Below are 18,255 nucleotides of genomic sequence, written 5' to 3' on the forward strand. Positions count from 1 at the left end.
GAAGACAACTTGCCTTAACATCAAAACAGCTATGATAGAAAAACTTAAACCATTAGCAAACTATATACAGGTAAATGTTTTCTTCTTCGATATATAAGACCCACTGCCCGCAGTTATAGACAGATCTTTACCAAAAATAATCATTACAAGAAAGAAAAAGTAATTAATTAGTCCTTTCATATCTAGGGATGACTCCTAAAAACCTTTTTTTCCCACTAGGACTGAAGCTTACTGCAAGACACCACGGAATAGAACTTTTCCTACTGAAAATCTGAGGTAATGATTTTTATAAACTTAAGACATCGGACTGACCACATGGGAAGTCTGCATAGGTGGGGGGTAGAAGGACGGAGGGAGCCTACTGGGGAGATCGAAGCAGGACCAGCATCCAGAAAACAGCTTAGACTGGAGCCAATAAAAGAGAAACCTCATTTAACCAGGAACATGGGTAACTGGAATTTTAAAGCAAGAATTATTTTTTTTTAAATGGTGCTTCTTCCCTTTTAGGAAAAAGAAAAACTTACAAACATTTATGAGATTTATTTTTCAAAAGCAACTTTCTAGGCGTCAGTGTAGATTCTTCCTCAAGTCCCACCTCACAGTTGCTTCCATTTCTACATCTCTGCTTTTCCGTTTCCACAATGTGTATCACTCAGGCCTTCCATGGGGAGGGGGGCATGGAGGCCTGCATTGAACCTAATTTGGCCGGAAATTTTAATTGAACCATTCCTCATGCGGTTCCAATTAATTGAGGTTTGATTATGAGAAGTAAGATTTTTTTCTTTTTTCCCTGTATGGTTAACACTGATGATTATACTGTCTCACCTGCGTGCAGCTCTTGACTGTTTCAAAGTTCTTTCACAGACATCAGACCCCACTGCACCTGTGAGGTAGGTGGGCCTTTCCCCATGTTACCGATGATAAACGGAGGCTCAGGGCAGTGAAGGCGCTTGCCCAACCAAGGCCATCTAGCTAGCAAGAGGCAGTCAGGCCAGGCACCAGATCTCTTACCCAAGCCTGAGCACCTTCTCACTGACTGGGGGAATTGCAAGCGCATCTATTTTGACAGACTTTAGCAAAAAAACACTTTGTCTTTGGAATGAGTGGAGTGCGAGAAAATCGTCTCTTAGCAGACGATTTCACTGCATTTCTCACAGTAAGCCCTGGGGCCAGAGCGTTTCCTCTCTTCAAAGGTGGCCATGATGGATTTGTATTCCTCGACTGTTGTTGGCTCAGAGCAGGGAGTTTTGCTGGCAGGTGGTAAAGACCAGTTGGCTACATACTTGTCCAGGATCCTATGAGTCATTGAAAGTCTTCAAACCCGTTCACTTCCATGTCACCTTCTGTAGGGATGCTTTTTATTTCTCCCAGTCCACAAGGGTTCTGGCAGGAGTGCGCATTAGCTATGACTTTTGCCACATCCAGTTAGACACATGTGCTCTTGACCCCGAAGGGGGCCCAGATGGGCTCCTGCAATTTGTCTTCAGCCCTGGAGATGCTCCTTCTCCTGTACAGAAGCGGCCGTCCCTGCTGTAGGATGAGCACCTGATAGGGGACAGTGGGCCAGGGAGCTCAATGGGAGAGGTGGGGCCATTAAGTGAACGGCAGGATTGTACTTTTACAAGAGTTTGTGGGTCAGACACTACGAATGGAAAACAGAACTGGACAACCTTGTTCTAATGAATGTTCTTTAACCTTCCAGGGCTGACTTTGTTATGGATATAGTCAGGATGTGTGCCCTGGTAAACCAGTCTCTCCATCCTGGGGAGAAATTCCTCTGAGATGTCAGTTTACTCAAGAAGATCTTTCTTTCCTTGGATTACCCACTGCCATTTGTTTCTGCCTTCCTCTGTCCCATCCCCACCCCCATTTCCGAGGCTGTTGTCATTTGTGTTCTGATCTTATCTCCCTACCAGAGGTGAGTGGTGGGAGGACAGGGTGGATTTACCTTTGTTCCCCACACGATGTCCACCTCGGTTCTGCGTACACTTTAGGCCATCAGTAAATGGCTGCGGCTCTAAGGTAACAGGAGGTGTAGGTTGAGTTGTTGCAGAAGCTTGACCTGGGAGGGCTGGGATGCCTTGTGTATTGGGCCATTGTTAGTGTGGCCCCACATCCTAGTTTGCCAGGTGTGTCCATCTGTTGTCACAGCATAATTATTAACAGTGCCCTATTTCACCTGCAAAGTGTCCTGATTGAACAATAGAATGTGGTCACCCTCTTCATCAAAAAAGTAAGGAGTCAAGAGGTTTGAGTATCATGAAGTAAAGCAGCAAGGTGGTTTGAGTATTATTGCAAAGGGAGAGGTAAGGCAGTGGGGTGCTGAATTTCCAGCACTGTCACCACTTCTGCTAAAGGAAGGTGGCTTCTTTCAGACCCTCTTGAAAATAACCTCGATTGCTGCCTCTCTCATCTGTTGCCAGTTCAGTATGGGTTGGGGGCATCTCATGGCACCACACTAAACGTGTGAGGCCTGTGGCTCTGAGGATCAGCCTAGGCGTCCAACAGTATTGCCCAGTCTTGCTGTGGGCTTCTCTCTTCTACTATGTGGTTATTCCTTCCTCTCTTCCAGCTTGGAACATTAGTCAACTCATGACATTAGAAAGAATTCAGGAAGTAAACAGGTTAAAGGTGGCAGCACCAAAGGAAGTTAAGAAAATCTGTTCAGAAGAAGCTGGGACGGGTGACCTACCGGCCACCACATCCTGGAGAGGTTTTCCCAGATCAAAGCAAGACAGCGCTGACAGGCCTTCTACGGAGAGGTTGTTCAAAGAACTGTAATTCTCCACTAGAAAGGTGAGTTCTAGAACCCTTGGAATTGTAGCACCAGCAGAGGGCACTGGCTGTGGAGAAGCAGCAGAAACCTCCGCCCCCAGAGCTGGAGAAGAGGTGTCTGGTAGGGCCTTGGCCCTTGTAACAGAGCTGTTGCCCTTGGAGAGGGCAGAAGCCACAGACTAGGGCAGCAAGTGACGGCCCACGCTCTGCTGGGGCCACACTCTGATTACCCCTGCAAACCAAGCCCCTCGGAAGGGTTCAGCCAGCGACCTTCTGTCCAGGACAGCTCCATCTTCTTCCTTGTCCAAAGCAAGGCGCTTTCCTCAAGGCTCTTGGCTGGCTGGCTTCACTTCTTGGCCACTAACCAAGGACTCTGGCCCTTCAGGAGGTATAGAGAAGGGATGTTTGAGTGGGAGCCTCCCTGTATTGGCACAACTGGGAGCCCCCCACCCTGGGGTCAGGGGACCCCACAGACCCAGCCGCCACCTTACTAGACTCCCAGTCCCCTCAGAGTTTGGACTTGCCCTCTTTAACCTCTTTCTTCCCATTTGTCCTCCCCTTGAGGAGGGGGCATGTCCCAGGATCATGCTCACTGGAAGATTATTTCAGGTAAAGGAGCTTGGGGCAAGGCAGTGGCCATCTCCCTTCTCTCTGCTTTGTAATCCTCTTTGTTTTCTCTCCTCAGGACCCTCGTAACCCTGGCTGGATGTGGCTCTCATTTGTTGCTTAGCGCACCCGTCCTTGCATTGTTGGGTATAGGGTGTATCTTACAGTCCATAGTGGCCCCCTTCCCCCTCCCCTTTCCACTGCCATGCAGAAAGCATAGTCCCTGTATACAGGAGTGCTTAATAAAGGTTGACTGATGACGCCGCAGATCTTAGATGTTGATGAACCCTCACCATGGGTGAGACACTGAGCTAGCCCCTTGGGAGCCAAATGGATAAGAGTTCTTATCCATCTAAGTGTTCAACGTCTAACATGGAAGACCCTTCCCCCACTCTAATATAGGATTGATGAAGGAAAGAACAGAGTTCTAGGTTGTTCCAAGGAGAGAGAGACTCATTCAACTGAGGAATCAGAAAAGTCTTCCCAGGGTCATGGCTTTGAGCTGGGCCTCCAAAGGAGCTGGGTCAAATGTTGGCAGTGGAGAAATAGTGGCATTCCAGGTGAAGGGCACACCTGGCCAAAGGTGTTGAAGGGGGAAAGCAAATGAGGTGTTTAGGGTTTAGTGAGTAGACCCAGCTGGTTGGAGTCTGAGGAAAGGAGGGTGGGGTCTGTTGGGGAAGGCTTTAGTAGGCAGCTGGGGGCTTTGTCCTTGGTTCAGCTCCACCTCCACCTGTGTCTTCCTCAAACAGGAGCTTGCCTCTTTCTCAGAGACAAGGCTTTCTAGGAACCAGACGGTCATTTTGCATGTGGGGTTCTGGGCTTAGTTTATAAAATATAGCTCCCTTCCCTTTCCCCTGCCAGGGTGAGGAACATCCTGCTTCAAGGGAACTCAACCCTCGAAAACTCTGCTCCTTTGAGAAATGAGTGGCTAGCTGCTCCCTCGCATGCCTTCTCCACTCCACAACTCTGCAGGAGCTCCTCCTCTTTTTCTGGTTCCCCACTAGTGGCCCGCCCTTCTCTTCTTTAAAACATTGTAGAGTCTGGGGTGCTTTACATCTCAAGTTTCCTGAAAATGTGTCAAGGCCCAGGGCAGGGGAGAGGCCAGAGAAGAGTTCCACACGTGGGTGGTGCGTGGGGAGGGGCACAGAGGGCCTGCTATAAAGCAAGGCTGCACAAACCTTACCCCAGCGCAGAGTCCCTGAACATTCAAGGAGGCCTCAGGGGTTCTCTCTGCGTGCAGGTGACTAAACCTCTATTGCTGACTCTCTAATAAATTCATCAGCGTAGAAACCAGCGTGAGAAGCAACCTCTACAGCCCTTTCTGCCCTAGGAACGCTGACTCTGCTCACGCTGCCCCCGTGTGGCCAGGTCCACTTGGAGTTTTGTTATTCGGGGTTAAGAAGCACACACACGCTGCACACAGTTTTGCAAACCAATTCCATGCATTCTATTATCACAGCCAAATAATTCTAAGTGGTGGTGTTGGGGGGGGGGGCACGGAATGTTCTAGCACCCACAATTCTCCTAGGTTTGACCCATCAGAGGAATCAGAGGACCTCAGGGTATCATAGCTGGAGGAGCCCATGGAGGACATTCAAGTCTAACTTCCTTATTTTACATTTGGGGAAACTGAGGCTGGGAGTAAGTCGCCCAAGGTCAGACAGCTTGTTCCAAAACCCAAACCCGTTGCCGTCGAGTCGATTCCGACTCACAGCCACCCTCTAGGACGGAGTAAAACTACCCCATAGGGCTTCCAGGGAGTGGCTGGTGGATTCGAATGGCCGACCTTTTGGTTCGCAGCCATAGCCCTTAACCAGCTAGTTCGCGGCAGAGAAAAGACTAGAAGCTGAGTTCCTCAACCTGCAGGCCAGTGCCCTACTCCTTTCACCCCGTTCCTCTCCAATCTGCCAGGTGGAGTCAGGGCGCCGGCCCTTGATTTGGCACAGGAAGCACAGGGAGTGGCTGAGATGGGGGCAGATCTGGGCACGTGTGGGAGGGGGGCATCTCTTCCTCCAGCAAGGTGGGCTTTCCTGCAGAGGTTTCAGTCGCTGACACTATAGTGAGTTGTTCTCCCAGCCTAGATCAAGCTGTTACACTGCCACCCCAGGGGCAATGGCTCAGATTCTTTTGTCAAGCCAGGTGTTTGCAGGTAGACAGTGCTGGGCAGCACCGTGGTCCCTGTACCAGAGCACAGAACAACAGGTGCTAGGACCGGGGAGTGAACTATAGAAGGCAACCAATCCCAAGACCCAGCACTTTACAGTTTACAAAGAACTTTCACCTACATGACCACAGCTCTCCCAGTGGAGAAAGGCTGGGGGCATCTCTTGCGGTTCTCAGCAGGCGCTGCTGCAAGTCCCGGCTGCCGGTCCCCAGGAACAGAGCAAGTGTCTGGCCACCAGCCCCTCAGCACTGCCTTTCCCTGACCCCCTTCTGCATTGTACCTGCACCTCTCCTTCCAGGACCTGGTTATTTCATCTCACCTTGTTCTCTTAGCCTGCTAGGCCTTAGGACTGGTCCTCAGCTACTCTGCAAACTTCTTGATCACGGAGGTGAGTACGGTTGTTTAATGAACACACTCTGATAGGTCCAGATGAAAATGAAAGTTTTGGTTGACCCTTGCAAGGTTTCTAGATACCCTGTTAGGTTAAGTTAAGGTCCAAGTGGAAACATCCAGGGGTGGGCCTGAGTCTGAGGCCTCTGGGGTGGGCTGTTTGCAACCCTGTGATAGGGGAGAGGGTCCTGGCTGAGAGACTCACGTGGCACCCAAGTATGTGGTGAGACAATGCGTTTATATGCACAGGGTCAAGCCTCAGTGGACTGCAGCCCACCTGGGGAAGGCAGCATGGACACATAAACCAGGCAGCTCTGTTTCCTTTTTTTACTTTGACCACCAGGCAGCTCAAAGTCAATGCACAGCTAAATCTTGGTGACGGTGAGGGCCCTTTGCCTGCCTGCCCAGGGCTCTCCTGGTACTGCGTTCTCCTCTACACTTATTTACCTTGACTTTGACTTTTAAACTTCATTTACATATATGTCTGTTTTATTTTATATGTTCTTGTGAACAACTTCAAATCCTTTGTGGTACTAAACTAAAAGCCAGTTGCTGTCGAGTCAGTTCTGACTCATGGCAACCTCATGTGTGTCAGAGTAGAACTATGTTCCATAGGGTTTTCAATGGCTGATTTTTCAGGAGTAGACTGCCAGGCCTTTCTTCTGAGGCACCTCTGGGTGGACTCGAACCTCCAATCTTTTAGTTAGCAGCCGAGCACGTTAACCATTTACACCACCCAGGGACTCCTTTGTGGTATTACGGAGGTGTAATAAGTAAATGGATAACACAAGGATGGAAACGAAATTAAAGAGGCTCTGTTTGCCCAAAGTTACCCAGGGCATTATTCAGCTAAGACAGAATTATAGTCACCAGAGAGCTCTGCTAATGTTTTACTCTTATTTGGGAATCGTTGATGAGTTCTGATGGCTCCAACTAGAGCCTGAAAGGGAATGGGCCAGGGGGTCTGGAAGAACCAGGTTACACGGCTTCTGCAGAACCTCAGACTGTGTGGTGGGAGTGAGTGAGGAGGGTGGCGCTGGAGGTGGCGTGAATCAGCACAGACAGGTTGGGGCAAATTCCATGGGGAGAGGATGTGGACAGGGCTGCCTTTCGACTTTTGGGGACCCTGAGCACTTTTGCCTCTGTGGATGCCTTTCTTCATTAAAAAAAGGCGAAAACTTATATTTTATGACTGTGTTGGTATAAAGATCATATAATCCAAGCTGGATTCATTATTATATATTCATCTTTTCTTCTGATTTTAAAAGAAATTAAAACATTAAAAACCCCTTTGCTGTCGAGTCGATTCGGACTCATAGCGACCCTACAGGACAGAGTAGAACTGCTCCATAGAGTTTCCAAGGAACATCTGGTGGATTCAAACTGCTAACCTTTTGGTTACCAGCCTGGGCTCTTAACCACTGCACAAACAGGGTTCCATTAGGGGCCCCTAAAAGTATTGTGGGCCTTGGACCCTGTGCTCACTGTGACTGACGGAGAATCAGCCCTGGACAGGGTCCTGGGAATCTGGTCAGGGCAAAAATCATCCCTGAAATTTAGGATTGTCTAGAAAGTGCTATATCCTGAACATTTCCTTGGCAGGAAGAGCAACTTGCCGGCTGGAGGCTTCTATCTTGTGGGGAGGCGACAGATGAGCTCCGTCTGGTGAGCACAGAGATAGCGTTCATTCACACTGCATTTCTCAGAGGAGGAAGCCAAGGCTGAGGGGGTGTTTGTTCCACCACCACGAGAACGAGAACGCGGTGGACATTTAGAGTAAGAATGCTGGCGTAGTCCCCAGGAGACTCCGTTAACACAAGAGTTGGTTGAGTGTGTGACTTCACCCTTCTAAGGTGGCAGAGGGCTCACGAAGGGGGAATCTACTAAATGAGAATCTGTGTTACTGTGTGTGGACAGGGTCTGAGTTTGCTCGCCTTTGCCCTGTCTATGAAGAAAGGAAACTTAAAATGCAAACAAGGTGTTTAAGCAACCCAAGTAATTTAGTAATTTGTTAGTCTCAAGCACTTCAGAAGTACCAATTTATGTTAAAAATACAAGTAGTCCCCAACTTATGACGTATTTGAGTTACCACGAACTGTGCTTACGACCTTTTTTTTGGTACATCTTAACGTTGGTAATATGTACTACATATAATGTTGCAGTCGATAATTTGCTGCTGTTATCATTCTCAGAAGTTCACTCGCAGATGTTCAATGTTATGATTTACTGTTCAAAACACTGCCAGACAGCAGGCTATGAAAACTAAAGAATAAAAACAAGTACTACTTGACTTTACGTCAGAACTTACTTACGACGGACTTCCGTCCTGACTACTTCTGTAATTAAACAATAAACCCTTATGCTACATCATAGGTAATGCTTACCTCATCATTAAAACACATTTCCGAGGTTTCCTAAAGACCTTTGGGTGTCCCTTGGTGGTACAAATGGCTAAATGCTTGGCTGCTAACTGAAGGTTGGCAGTTCGAGTCCACCCAGAGGTGTCTCAGAAGAGCCGCTGAAAACAGTATGCAGCACAGTTCTACTCTAACACACACAGGGTTGTCGTGAGTCGGGGTCGACTCCATGGCAACTGGTTTGGTTTTTTTAGAGGCTTTTGCTAAGCAGGGCACTATGAAGGGAAAGCAATAAAACTCTTCCTTAAAAAATAAAAACAACTTCAGTCTGGGCCAGTCCGGCCTAGATTTGTGAGCATTTTCTGAATGACCTTTGCTGGAGTGGAATGACAGACAGGCAAAGTTCTCTTCAACGACTAGTGGTAAGTGGGCCCGCAAATCCATATCAGTGGCATGGCTATGATCAGCAATAGCTGATAATAGGGGCTGCAACTCCAGAGAGAAAACAACACCCTAACACAGGTGGAGCACAGGGTATTTTTAGGACAGTGAAACTATTCTGTATGATCAAGCAATGGACACATGACACTGTGCATTTATCAAAACCCACAGGGCTGCACAACACAGAGTAAACCTTAGTGTAAACTCTGAACTTTGGTTAATAATAATGTATCAATATTGGTTCATCAGTTGTAGCAAATGTACCACACCAGTGAAAGATGCTAATAACAGGGAGGAGAGGGAGCACATGGGAACTCTTTGTAATTTCTGCACAATTTCTCTGAAAACTTAAAACTGCTCTAAAAAATAGTGTATTAAAAACAAGAAAACAAAAACCAAAAGCAAGAGCAAATGGCCCTTGGAAATCTTAGGCAGCTGTCAGCACCACCTTAAATGTTAAAGAGTGATCTCTACCTCAGACAGCACTGTGATGAACTTAGGATATGTTTTAATAGACATAATTCCAGTTGCCCTTCAGTCGATTCCAACTCATGATGACCCCTTGTGTGTCAGCGTGGAGCTGTGCTCCATAGGGGTTTCAAGGGCTAATTTTTTGGAAGTAGATCTCCAGGTCTTTCTTCTGAGGTGCCTCTGGGTGGACTTGACCCTCTAACTTTCTGGTTAGCAGCCAAACACATTAATCATTTGTGCCACCCAGGGACAACAGACATAATACCCATTGCCATCGAGTTGACTCCGACTCATAGCGACCCTAGAGGACAGAGTAGAACTGCCCCGTAGGGTTTCCAAGGAGCACCTGGTGGATTTGAACTGCCAACCTTTTGGTTAGCAGCCGTAGCTCTTAACCACTACGTCACCAGAGTTTCCATAGAGATAGTAGACATTGTTTAATAGAATCTCCCTACTTCACTTTGTTGGACTTGACATTTCAAAACATTTCCCCGTACTTCGAGAACCCCTGCCTCTGAGGCTGCCTGCATTCATGAAGATAATAATGTATTTACTTTAAGTAATAATGTAATTAATTTAATGAAAGGAATAATGTATTTAATTTAATGATTTAATGTGCATGTTTCATTTTTTTAATAATAAAAATCCATAAGAGTTTAAATTCTTAGACACACCTAGGTTGGCAAATACCAGCATCTTCCACATTTATGTGAATTCACACAAAAGCTAGCCAGCGGCTGAGTGCTGGATGGGTCCCTTTGGCACCAGAACAAAATAATTTATTAAGCTTCAATACTTAATAAGTGTGCACAAATATCATGCAAACATTACAACCGTACTCACAAACAAAAAGTGTATTAGAGACGTAGACTTATACAAAACATCTTGTAAACAAAGGGAAGAGATTGGTATTTTCTGTACAAAATATGCAGGGTTTGTTTTTTAATAATCTGTAAGATGCATCATACTTCTGGCATTTTCAAAAACTGAAAACTGTATAAAAATAAATATTCTATGTACAAACACACACACAGGCCAATCCAAGGTTAGAGGCATCACTGCAAAGAAAACAGAAATAAAACAACACAGAGTTAGTTTATTTCCCTTGTAGGAAAGGAGGGAGATCTTGTCCTGGTATGGATGGGAGCTCTGGTTGGGTTCTGGGGGAACCTCTGTGTCAAAGAAATGGTCCTGACTCTAAGCACCCTGAGGGTGGGAAACGAAGCTTTCACCTTCCAGTGACTCCTTGCTTGGCCACTAGAGGGCGCTTTCTCTCTATGCTTCCTATGGAGGCCAGGCTGTTTAATCATGCATCTTCCCAGACCGAATTTCTGGGCATGAGGCTCTCTAGTGGCTCTAAGACACTGTAGTTCTTGATAGTGGCTGTTCTTCTTCTGATAAGCTCAACCATTTCTATCTCCTAACCATCAGCAGCAACCTTGAAGAATATCTTTTTCTTAGTGGGCAAGGAGTTGGGGTCTTATTTGACACATCTTTTACCTGCTTCTGTAGAGCTTTAACTAGGTCTAGGGTGGAATTCAACAAGAGGCTTGAGGGGCAGATTCAGCGGAGACACCTCCCTTGAGGATTAAGCTTTTCCATCCTCTGGTTGGGGGCACTATAGGGGCCAGGGGGTACTCAACCTAGTGCCTGGTCTCTTGGCTGTTCCCCTACTTTCATCCAATCCCACGAACGAAAGAGATTCTGAGCATCTTAGCAGAAAGTTGCTTATCTATCTCATTGTTAGTGTAACTCTGTGGTCACTGGGATAGGACTGAATTAGCTAAGCACAAACTCTTGAACTGGTTGGGGTCTCCTCTCCAGCCCTTTTATAAGAATGAACCAACACCCCGAGACCACTGGGGAGAAGGGTTGGTGAAATCTCCAAGGGGGAGGTTACCAGTGGTGAATCAAGGCAGCTGGTACTTTTGTTGGGACCAAGTTGGACTCGTCACGCTGGGGAGCCCTGTGCTTTGGAGGGCTATGGCTGAATAGTGTACAGCTCTCTGGCTTCAGACTGCTTTAGTGACGGCCAATGCCAAGTCAAGTGTGAATAAATGAAAACTCAATGTTGGCAGGAATTCTGGGAACCCAAGAGAAGTTGTACTGCAAATTACATGTGTGAAAGCATGAAGCTCTGACAGCTTAAGTTCAAGGGCAAGGGTAGAGTGCTGAGCTGGACCGTCTCCATGTGGAGGCACTGGAGCCATGTGAGTTTATGATTTAAGCAACTTAGCCTTCCTACACGTGTATAAATGTCATCATATGGCTTAAATGACCTCATGTGTACCGTACACTATGACAGTAGCTCATTGATAGTTTTATTTAACTAAAGTATTGATAGTTTAACTTTAAAACATAGTTTGGAACTCCTTGGAGGAAGGGTACTGTATAAATTAACCACACAAAACCTAAAGATGTCACCCGTGTGGCCACATGGAAATTCCATACACTGGGGTTTGGTAATGCCTTAAAAAGCATTTTTGTATGTTTTCCCAGTGTGGCCAAGCATGGGATGTTTAATGGGCACTTGTCATTGAGATAGTTCCTTTTAAGACCCATGTCTTGCCTCATCTGCAGAAAGGCCCAGAATGGACATTCTGTGTGCTTTATGGCATTGTTAACGAAATGGAGTCCCAAGTACATCTCTGCCCCAAGGCAATGCAAACCCCTGGGAACCTTACCTTGTTCCAGCAGCCTTGGACTGGTAGACCATCTTCACCCTGCAGGGAGGAAGGAAGGCAAGAGGCTGAGACTCTCAGAGGCTGACCCACCGAGCAGGACAGGGCTAACAAGGGCCACACACATGGCAGCTGAGAGGGATGTGGTCCACCCACTGTTGCCTATTTCTTTTCTCTACCTCAAGTCGGAGCTTGGGAAGGAGGTGGGAAACACGTCTGCTCTCTTCCCATTGGCTAAGGTCACATGGAGCCACAGTGTGAGGCCAAGGGGGCGCTCTCCTAGCCTGCAGGATCAGCAAGCAGAGGCGGCCTTGAATGCCGTGGAAAGAGCAGCCTGGGAGACCCACTGGTGGGGGGTGCTCCTGGCTAAGTCAGCACTTGGGGGCCTCAGTTTCTCCCTCTGTGAAGCCCGAGGAACAGGCAATTGTATTAGGTGACCTCTAAGCTATCTCCCAGGTCTCCTATTCTCTTATTTTTCTCTTTTATTTAGCAGTGGAAGGAGGAAATCTAGACAGTCCTTATCGGATCATCAGTACTGGGTGGGGGAAGGTGCAAAGGGACAGGCAAACTCATGGGATTTGCAACATGGCCCTGAGGTGTCTTCAGCAAGAAGACAGGGCTTCTGGCATAGCCTTAGACGTTGCTGGGAATTTGGGGGCAAAATGTAGTAGCAGAGATGGGATCGATTGCTTGCTGTTTGTCCCCTTTGTTGGTGGCAACCACCGAGCATCCATAGTGTCCTGCCTATGGTGATGGAAACCTTCCTCAGTCTGCTCGGCCCTAATAGCCTGGTCTCTGAAAAACCTAGACATCTTTGTGAGACAAAGTGAGGGCAATGTTGATCCAAGGGCAAAGATCTGATACTCAGTCCCAATGGACCAGAGCTGCCCCCAGTGTCTTGAATTCCAGGCTCCAGGGCAGAGAAAGAGATTCTACATGGATACAGGTTTCCAGGGGACACAGGTTTCAGGTCAGTCCCAAGGGAGGTTGAATGGGGACCAATTAATGCCCCGGTGACAGGCACCTGACCCTCCCATTGCGTGGCAGGCAGTGGCCCCATTACGGAGGGTGGAAAAAGTCTAGTTACCTTAAACCTATGATCCATACCTCCCCTGCCCCCACATACACAATAACCCAACATGGAGACCAGGGAAACAAAAACAATGGGAACCAAGACAGGGATGATATGTACACTTCTACAACAAAATCAATAGACAAATGACACATCGATACGGGATGTTATTGAAGGAAATGTCACTTTGCATTAAGGGTTAAACAAACAAGGGTGGCCTTCGTGTTCCCCTTTGGGTCGGGGAGGGGACTGCAGGGAAGGTGGCGCTTCCACGGTTTCAGGACGACTCTCTGCCCCCTTCCCAGCCCCGCGTCGCACACACTTCACACGGACTCTGGAAGGAAGAGGAGCCCCGCTGGCCCAGTGGCATTCCCATTGGCACGTGGATGGTGGAGGCGGACGGTGGAGGTCGGGACAGGCAGAGGAGAACGGAAGGTTAGGTGTGGAGGAGGAGGGAGGCCAGAGCCCAAGGAAAGGTGCTCAGGTGGTGGGAAGGAGATGCTGCAGAAGAAAGTGGCAGAGGGAACAGCCGGCTGAGGATTAACGAGGGCTCTGAGCAGGGCCTGCGAGGTCCCACAGTGGAGAAATATGCCCATGCTGTCTGCCGGGGGCAGGCCTGGCCGGTGGGGGTGGGGACAGTGCCTTATAGTGGGGACAGGAAGCATGCTGCTCTGCGTGCTTGCTCTGTGCCCTCCTCTGGTTGTACATGCTGGTCCTAAAAAGTCCCTAGTCCCCTTCAAGGAGCTCTGCAAGGGGGTGTGAGGCATGAGTTCTAATCTGACTATTGCTGGTATGACAACAGCTTCATGAGCTCCACACCTACTGGGGAAATCGAAGGAGAGCAAGACCGTCCTGAGCCCATTGCTTCTGCTGCCAATGAAGCGTCCTCTCCTGCCTCCCTTGCAATAAGCAGGAACGACTGGCCTAGAGATGGACTGGGCCACGTGGGAACAAAATGGTCCCCACTTAGGCCTGGGACAGGCTTGGAAGACGGGTCTCCTCTCTTCTCCATAACTACATTCTCAACCTTTTCATTCTCTTCCAGACTTGCAGTGCTGAACCATCTGCAGATGAACGAACAGGAAGCCAAGGAAAGGGTCTTGTGCTGTCTTCTGGGATTTAAGCAAAAAGGACGAACCCTTTAGGATCTAAAAACCCCCCCAGTTCTGCTGGTGTCTCCAGGGCACTGACCCCAGACCCCAGCTGGGAGAAGAGGCAGCGTGGCCCCCTTCCTCTCTCGCAGTCACAGAACTTCTCTGTCTCCCCCAGCAATGTTTACGAGTGTGCCTATCTGTCCCCTGCCAAGTCATGACAGTGTGGAAGGGTGGTGGTACGAGGGGCTGACCCAGGCACCCCAGGGTCCCCTCAACACTTCAGCAATTGCCAGGCGCTCAGCTGTTGCTTGTTAAGCTAACTGCATTGTGCCAAGGAGGAGAAGTCACAGTTCTAAGAACCTGTCCACAGAATCTCCTTCCCTAGTGTGAGTTCTGGTGGCAGATTTGTCTAGAAGCAATTCTGAAATGAGGATCAGATGTAGCCAAAGCTGCTTTGGGCTGAGGAGGGTCGGCTCACGTTAAGGTAAGGAGCTTCTGAAGCAGGTACAGAAGGAAGCCATGGAAACATACTGGCAAACTGCATGCAGAAGGGCAGCATGGCTGGGGCCCCTGAGAAGCAGTCAAGGCAGGGTGGCCCTGGGTGTCCACAGGGAGAACAAGCAGGGAGTAGAGGGTGGATGGGTGGAGGCTGGAGAGGCATGCAGGTACGAACCACACAGGTAGGGATGCCCGAATCAGCCATGCAGGAAAGGGGGTGTGATGCCATACCAATGGGCATGGGGCATCCAGTCCGTCCAGCCCTGGTAACCCCGGCTCCCCTTTCTCTCCTTTAAAACCTCGGTGTCCCTGTTCACAAAACCAACCATGGGGGTTATTGAAGTCAAGGCTGGCCAGCTCCATCCATCCATGGAGTAGAGAGGCCCAGTCCTACACTGGCCAGGATGCAGGACTCTTCAGGCATCTACCAACAGTGGACCCCCATCTCCCAAACTCCACCTTTGTGTTTTCGTTGGCTTCCTGGAGAGTTCAGCTTCTGAACATGGTGCCATCAGCCTCCTCTCCGTGCAAAAATTCACTCAGAGTAAACACAGATACGTTTCAACTTGAGTGCACCATAATTTTCAGAACCTTCAAATGGATTGAAAAGGCACTCGAGAGGCCCAGCAGATGCGGCACAAAGAATTAATGATTGCTTTGTTTGGAGTCCCTGGGTGGTGCAAACGCTTAATGCCCTCGCCTGCTAACTGAAAGGTTGGAGGTTTGAGTCTACCCAGAGGCATCCTGGAAGAAAGGCCTGGTGATCTACTTCCAAAAAATCAGCCGTTGGAAATCCTATGGAACACAGTTCTACTCTGACATACATGACGTTGCCATGAGTTGGGGTCGACTCGACAACAACTGTTTTTTTTTCTTTTTTATTGTTGTTTTTGTGGGAAAGGCTTCCCGTGGGTGTCTTTCTACAGATTTTGGTCTGAAGCTTTAAAGATTTTAGGTGGGTGGCTGCTGGGTGTTGGGAGGCTGTCTTGTTCTGCCCACTTCTGAGCATAGGTGGCCTCTGGAGATGCTAACCCCAGGTCCTGCATCCTGACCCATGAGGATTCAGATGGCTTGAACGGCTGGCCATCCAGCAGAGGTGGCCACCAAGTGAAGAAGGCAAATCCGTGAATCCCAAATGCCACACTGGCTTCCAAAGTCAGCCTGGAGCTCAGAGCCGAGGTCTCCTCCTGGAAAATCCTTCTCCTCCCGGTCTCTTCCCCTTCCACACATCAATTGTTTTTGAATCTTCAAAGGAAGGGGATTTGGCCGGAATTATCTGCAGCTGTGGTTTTAAGGCAAGCCAGCAGCAGGCAGAATTTCACTGACCAAACGGACAGGCAGATTTTGGTAGCCTCAGTGTGGTCAGTGGGTTTTCATCTTAGTTGATTTGCCTTCTTTGTTTCCAACTTGCAAACCTCAAGGAAAAAACCAGAACAATGCAAGCAATAAAGAAAAACATACCAACGGGCAGGGGGCATCTAATCCAGGCGCTCCTTGGTCTCCCTTATCCCCTTTAGGCCCTCTAGAGCCTTTCTTCCCCCTCTCCCCCTGTAAATAATGGTTTAGTCCAAGAAAAAAAAAAATAACATCAAAACTTTAGGATCATCCATGTGTTAAGGTTAGAGACAGAAAAATGAAAAAAAGAGGGAAAAATAGACTCTCTCAATTAGGATATTCTCCCCGATAGGATTTGGGGTCAGGACCCACCTCCACCCCGCTAAGCAGTAGGGCTCAGAGCTGGAGCCTCCAGTGGTCACTTCTGCTAACACTGGGCCCAGGGTGGGTCTGTGATGAGCAGAGCAACTGAGGGACTGACTTCCTTCTCTCTTTGAGGGTCCATTTTTGAAAGGCTTTAGGCTAACAACTTTTTGTCCCAACTGGTTTTCATCCCTTTGATATTCTATTAGGAGGCAAGGTATTTTATTTAGAGTCCTGGGGTGTGTGTATGTGTATGTGTGCATCAACACAGCATATACGAGTGTGTGTATGTATGTGCTTAAGCATGTGTGTACACCTGTGTGCATGTATGAGTGTGTGGGTATGTGTGTATATGTATGTGCATGTATGTGTATGTGGTTATATGCTTCTGTGTGCATGTATGAGTGCGTATGGGTATGTACTTATGTGTGTACATGTATGAATGTGTGTTTATGTGTGTGCACATGTGCATTATGTACATGCATGTGCAGGGATCATGGGTGGTCCCTGCTTCTCAGCCAGGTCCTTCCATTCTAGGTGTGTCTCTGTGCCATCCTGGTCGGAAGCCATAGATGGCTATTTGTATGTGGGCAAGCCAGTTCAAGGAATTCATTTGTTTCTGAAAAACTTCAGTAAACATTATCTCTCTTATAAGATCCAAATTTGTATGTGTCAGGGCCTTTCTCCATTCAAAGAGGGCTGTGAGGAGTTGTTTTTAAAACGGAAGCATCACCTTTGTATGAATTTGAGTTTGAATGTTCATCTGTTGTTTCTTTAAAAGGGGGCCCGAGTGCACCCTGGGGAGTCTTCTGGAACCACCCCCCCACCCCCGCTCTATACAAGGCTATCATCTCATGCTGAGGGGTTTCCATGGTGCTACTTCAGGGCGGCAAAACCTCAAAGGCTGGGTGGCATGCTGGTCAGATGAAAGGTTTGGCATCAGAACTGGCTCTGCCAGTTATTTAGCAGCATGACTTTGGGAAGTTACCTAACCTCTCTGAGCCTCAGTTTCTTCACCTGTAAAATGAGGATAATAACACCTGCTTCAAAGGCTTTTGTGAGGTCTTTGTGCACATTTAATGCTTAATACTGGCATATAGCAGGTGCTCAGTAAATGACAACAATAATGGTTATTATTGATTGTTAGCCATGTAGGAGCCAAGGCTGCCGCAAGAGGCAAGCCCTGGGGTCAGAGTCATGGTTTGTCGTGTCTGCAGTGTTCCCCAAGTGGGAGGCTGCCAGATATAAGTTAGAGGGAGGCAGACGAAAAGAATACTTTTGAGATTTCCTCCGATCTTTGGAAATTACCCAAATTTCTTGATTCCAGGGGTTGCCTGCAATTGCCAATGCATTGTTCTAAATGAGTTTCTAAAACTCAAATTCCTACTTAGGAAACATGTATCTGCATATTAGGGGGGATTCTTTCATTCCATTGGCTCTGAATATGCCCACCAATGAAAGCAGCATGGCATCAATTACCTCCAAACAGTGGACAAGTAAAACACTAGCTGTCTGAATGGGGATGCCCATGGTCAACCTTCTCAGCACTGCGGCCCCTTCATTCCGTTGGGGTCAGGTCATTGTAAAATTGAGCACTAATTAAGTTTCCTAATGAAGAGGGTAGGCAGAGCTGCCTAAGGTGGGGGATCCCAGGCTCCTTGCATGCTTGGCCTGAGGGTCACAGAGGGTCGGTGTGTTTCAGACTCGGCTGGGCAAATTATACTAGAGGGTGCCATGTTCTAATGGTATGGAAGTCGCTTTAAGTCGGGCACCCTTTAAGGATATTGGAGCAGTAGCTTTACCTACATCCTCCCCCTCACCAAAGACTGACACAAAAGAGACCCCAACAAAGAGGGAATTCTAGCTGGCCAAGGGGAAAGGGGAAAAGAAAGTCAAGCAGCCGAGACTTCTTAAAAAGCAAATAAACATGTAAAAATAGATTTTAAAGGAAATAAATTGAAGCTGGGGGAGGGTAAGGAAAAGGATGAGGGACATGGGATTATGATGG

At 48.0% G+C, this 18,255-nt stretch overlaps 1 protein-coding gene across 1 annotated transcript in view; it reads right to left on the bottom strand.

Annotated features, from left to right (window-relative positions):
• Positions 1-1,425: 1,425 nt before the first annotated feature.
• The window catches only part of COL13A1 (collagen type XIII alpha 1 chain), a 176,510-nt gene continuing 159,680 nt past the window's right edge, over positions 1,426-18,255 (bottom strand). Inside the window, exons 37-39 of the mRNA XM_012558384.1 lie at positions 16,011-16,097; positions 11,889-11,927; positions 1,426-1,545 (exon numbers count right to left, since the gene is read on the bottom strand). Coding sequence (XP_012413838.1) covers positions 1,426-1,545; positions 11,889-11,927; positions 16,011-16,097 — 246 coding nt within the window. The remainder of the gene's footprint in view (positions 1,546-11,888; positions 11,928-16,010; positions 16,098-18,255) is intronic.

This window comes from Trichechus manatus, unplaced genomic scaffold (genome assembly GCF_000243295.1).
Source record: "Trichechus manatus latirostris isolate Lorelei unplaced genomic scaffold, TriManLat1.0 scaffold00163, whole genome shotgun sequence".
Taxonomy (NCBI): Eukaryota; Metazoa; Chordata; class Mammalia; order Sirenia; family Trichechidae; genus Trichechus; species Trichechus manatus.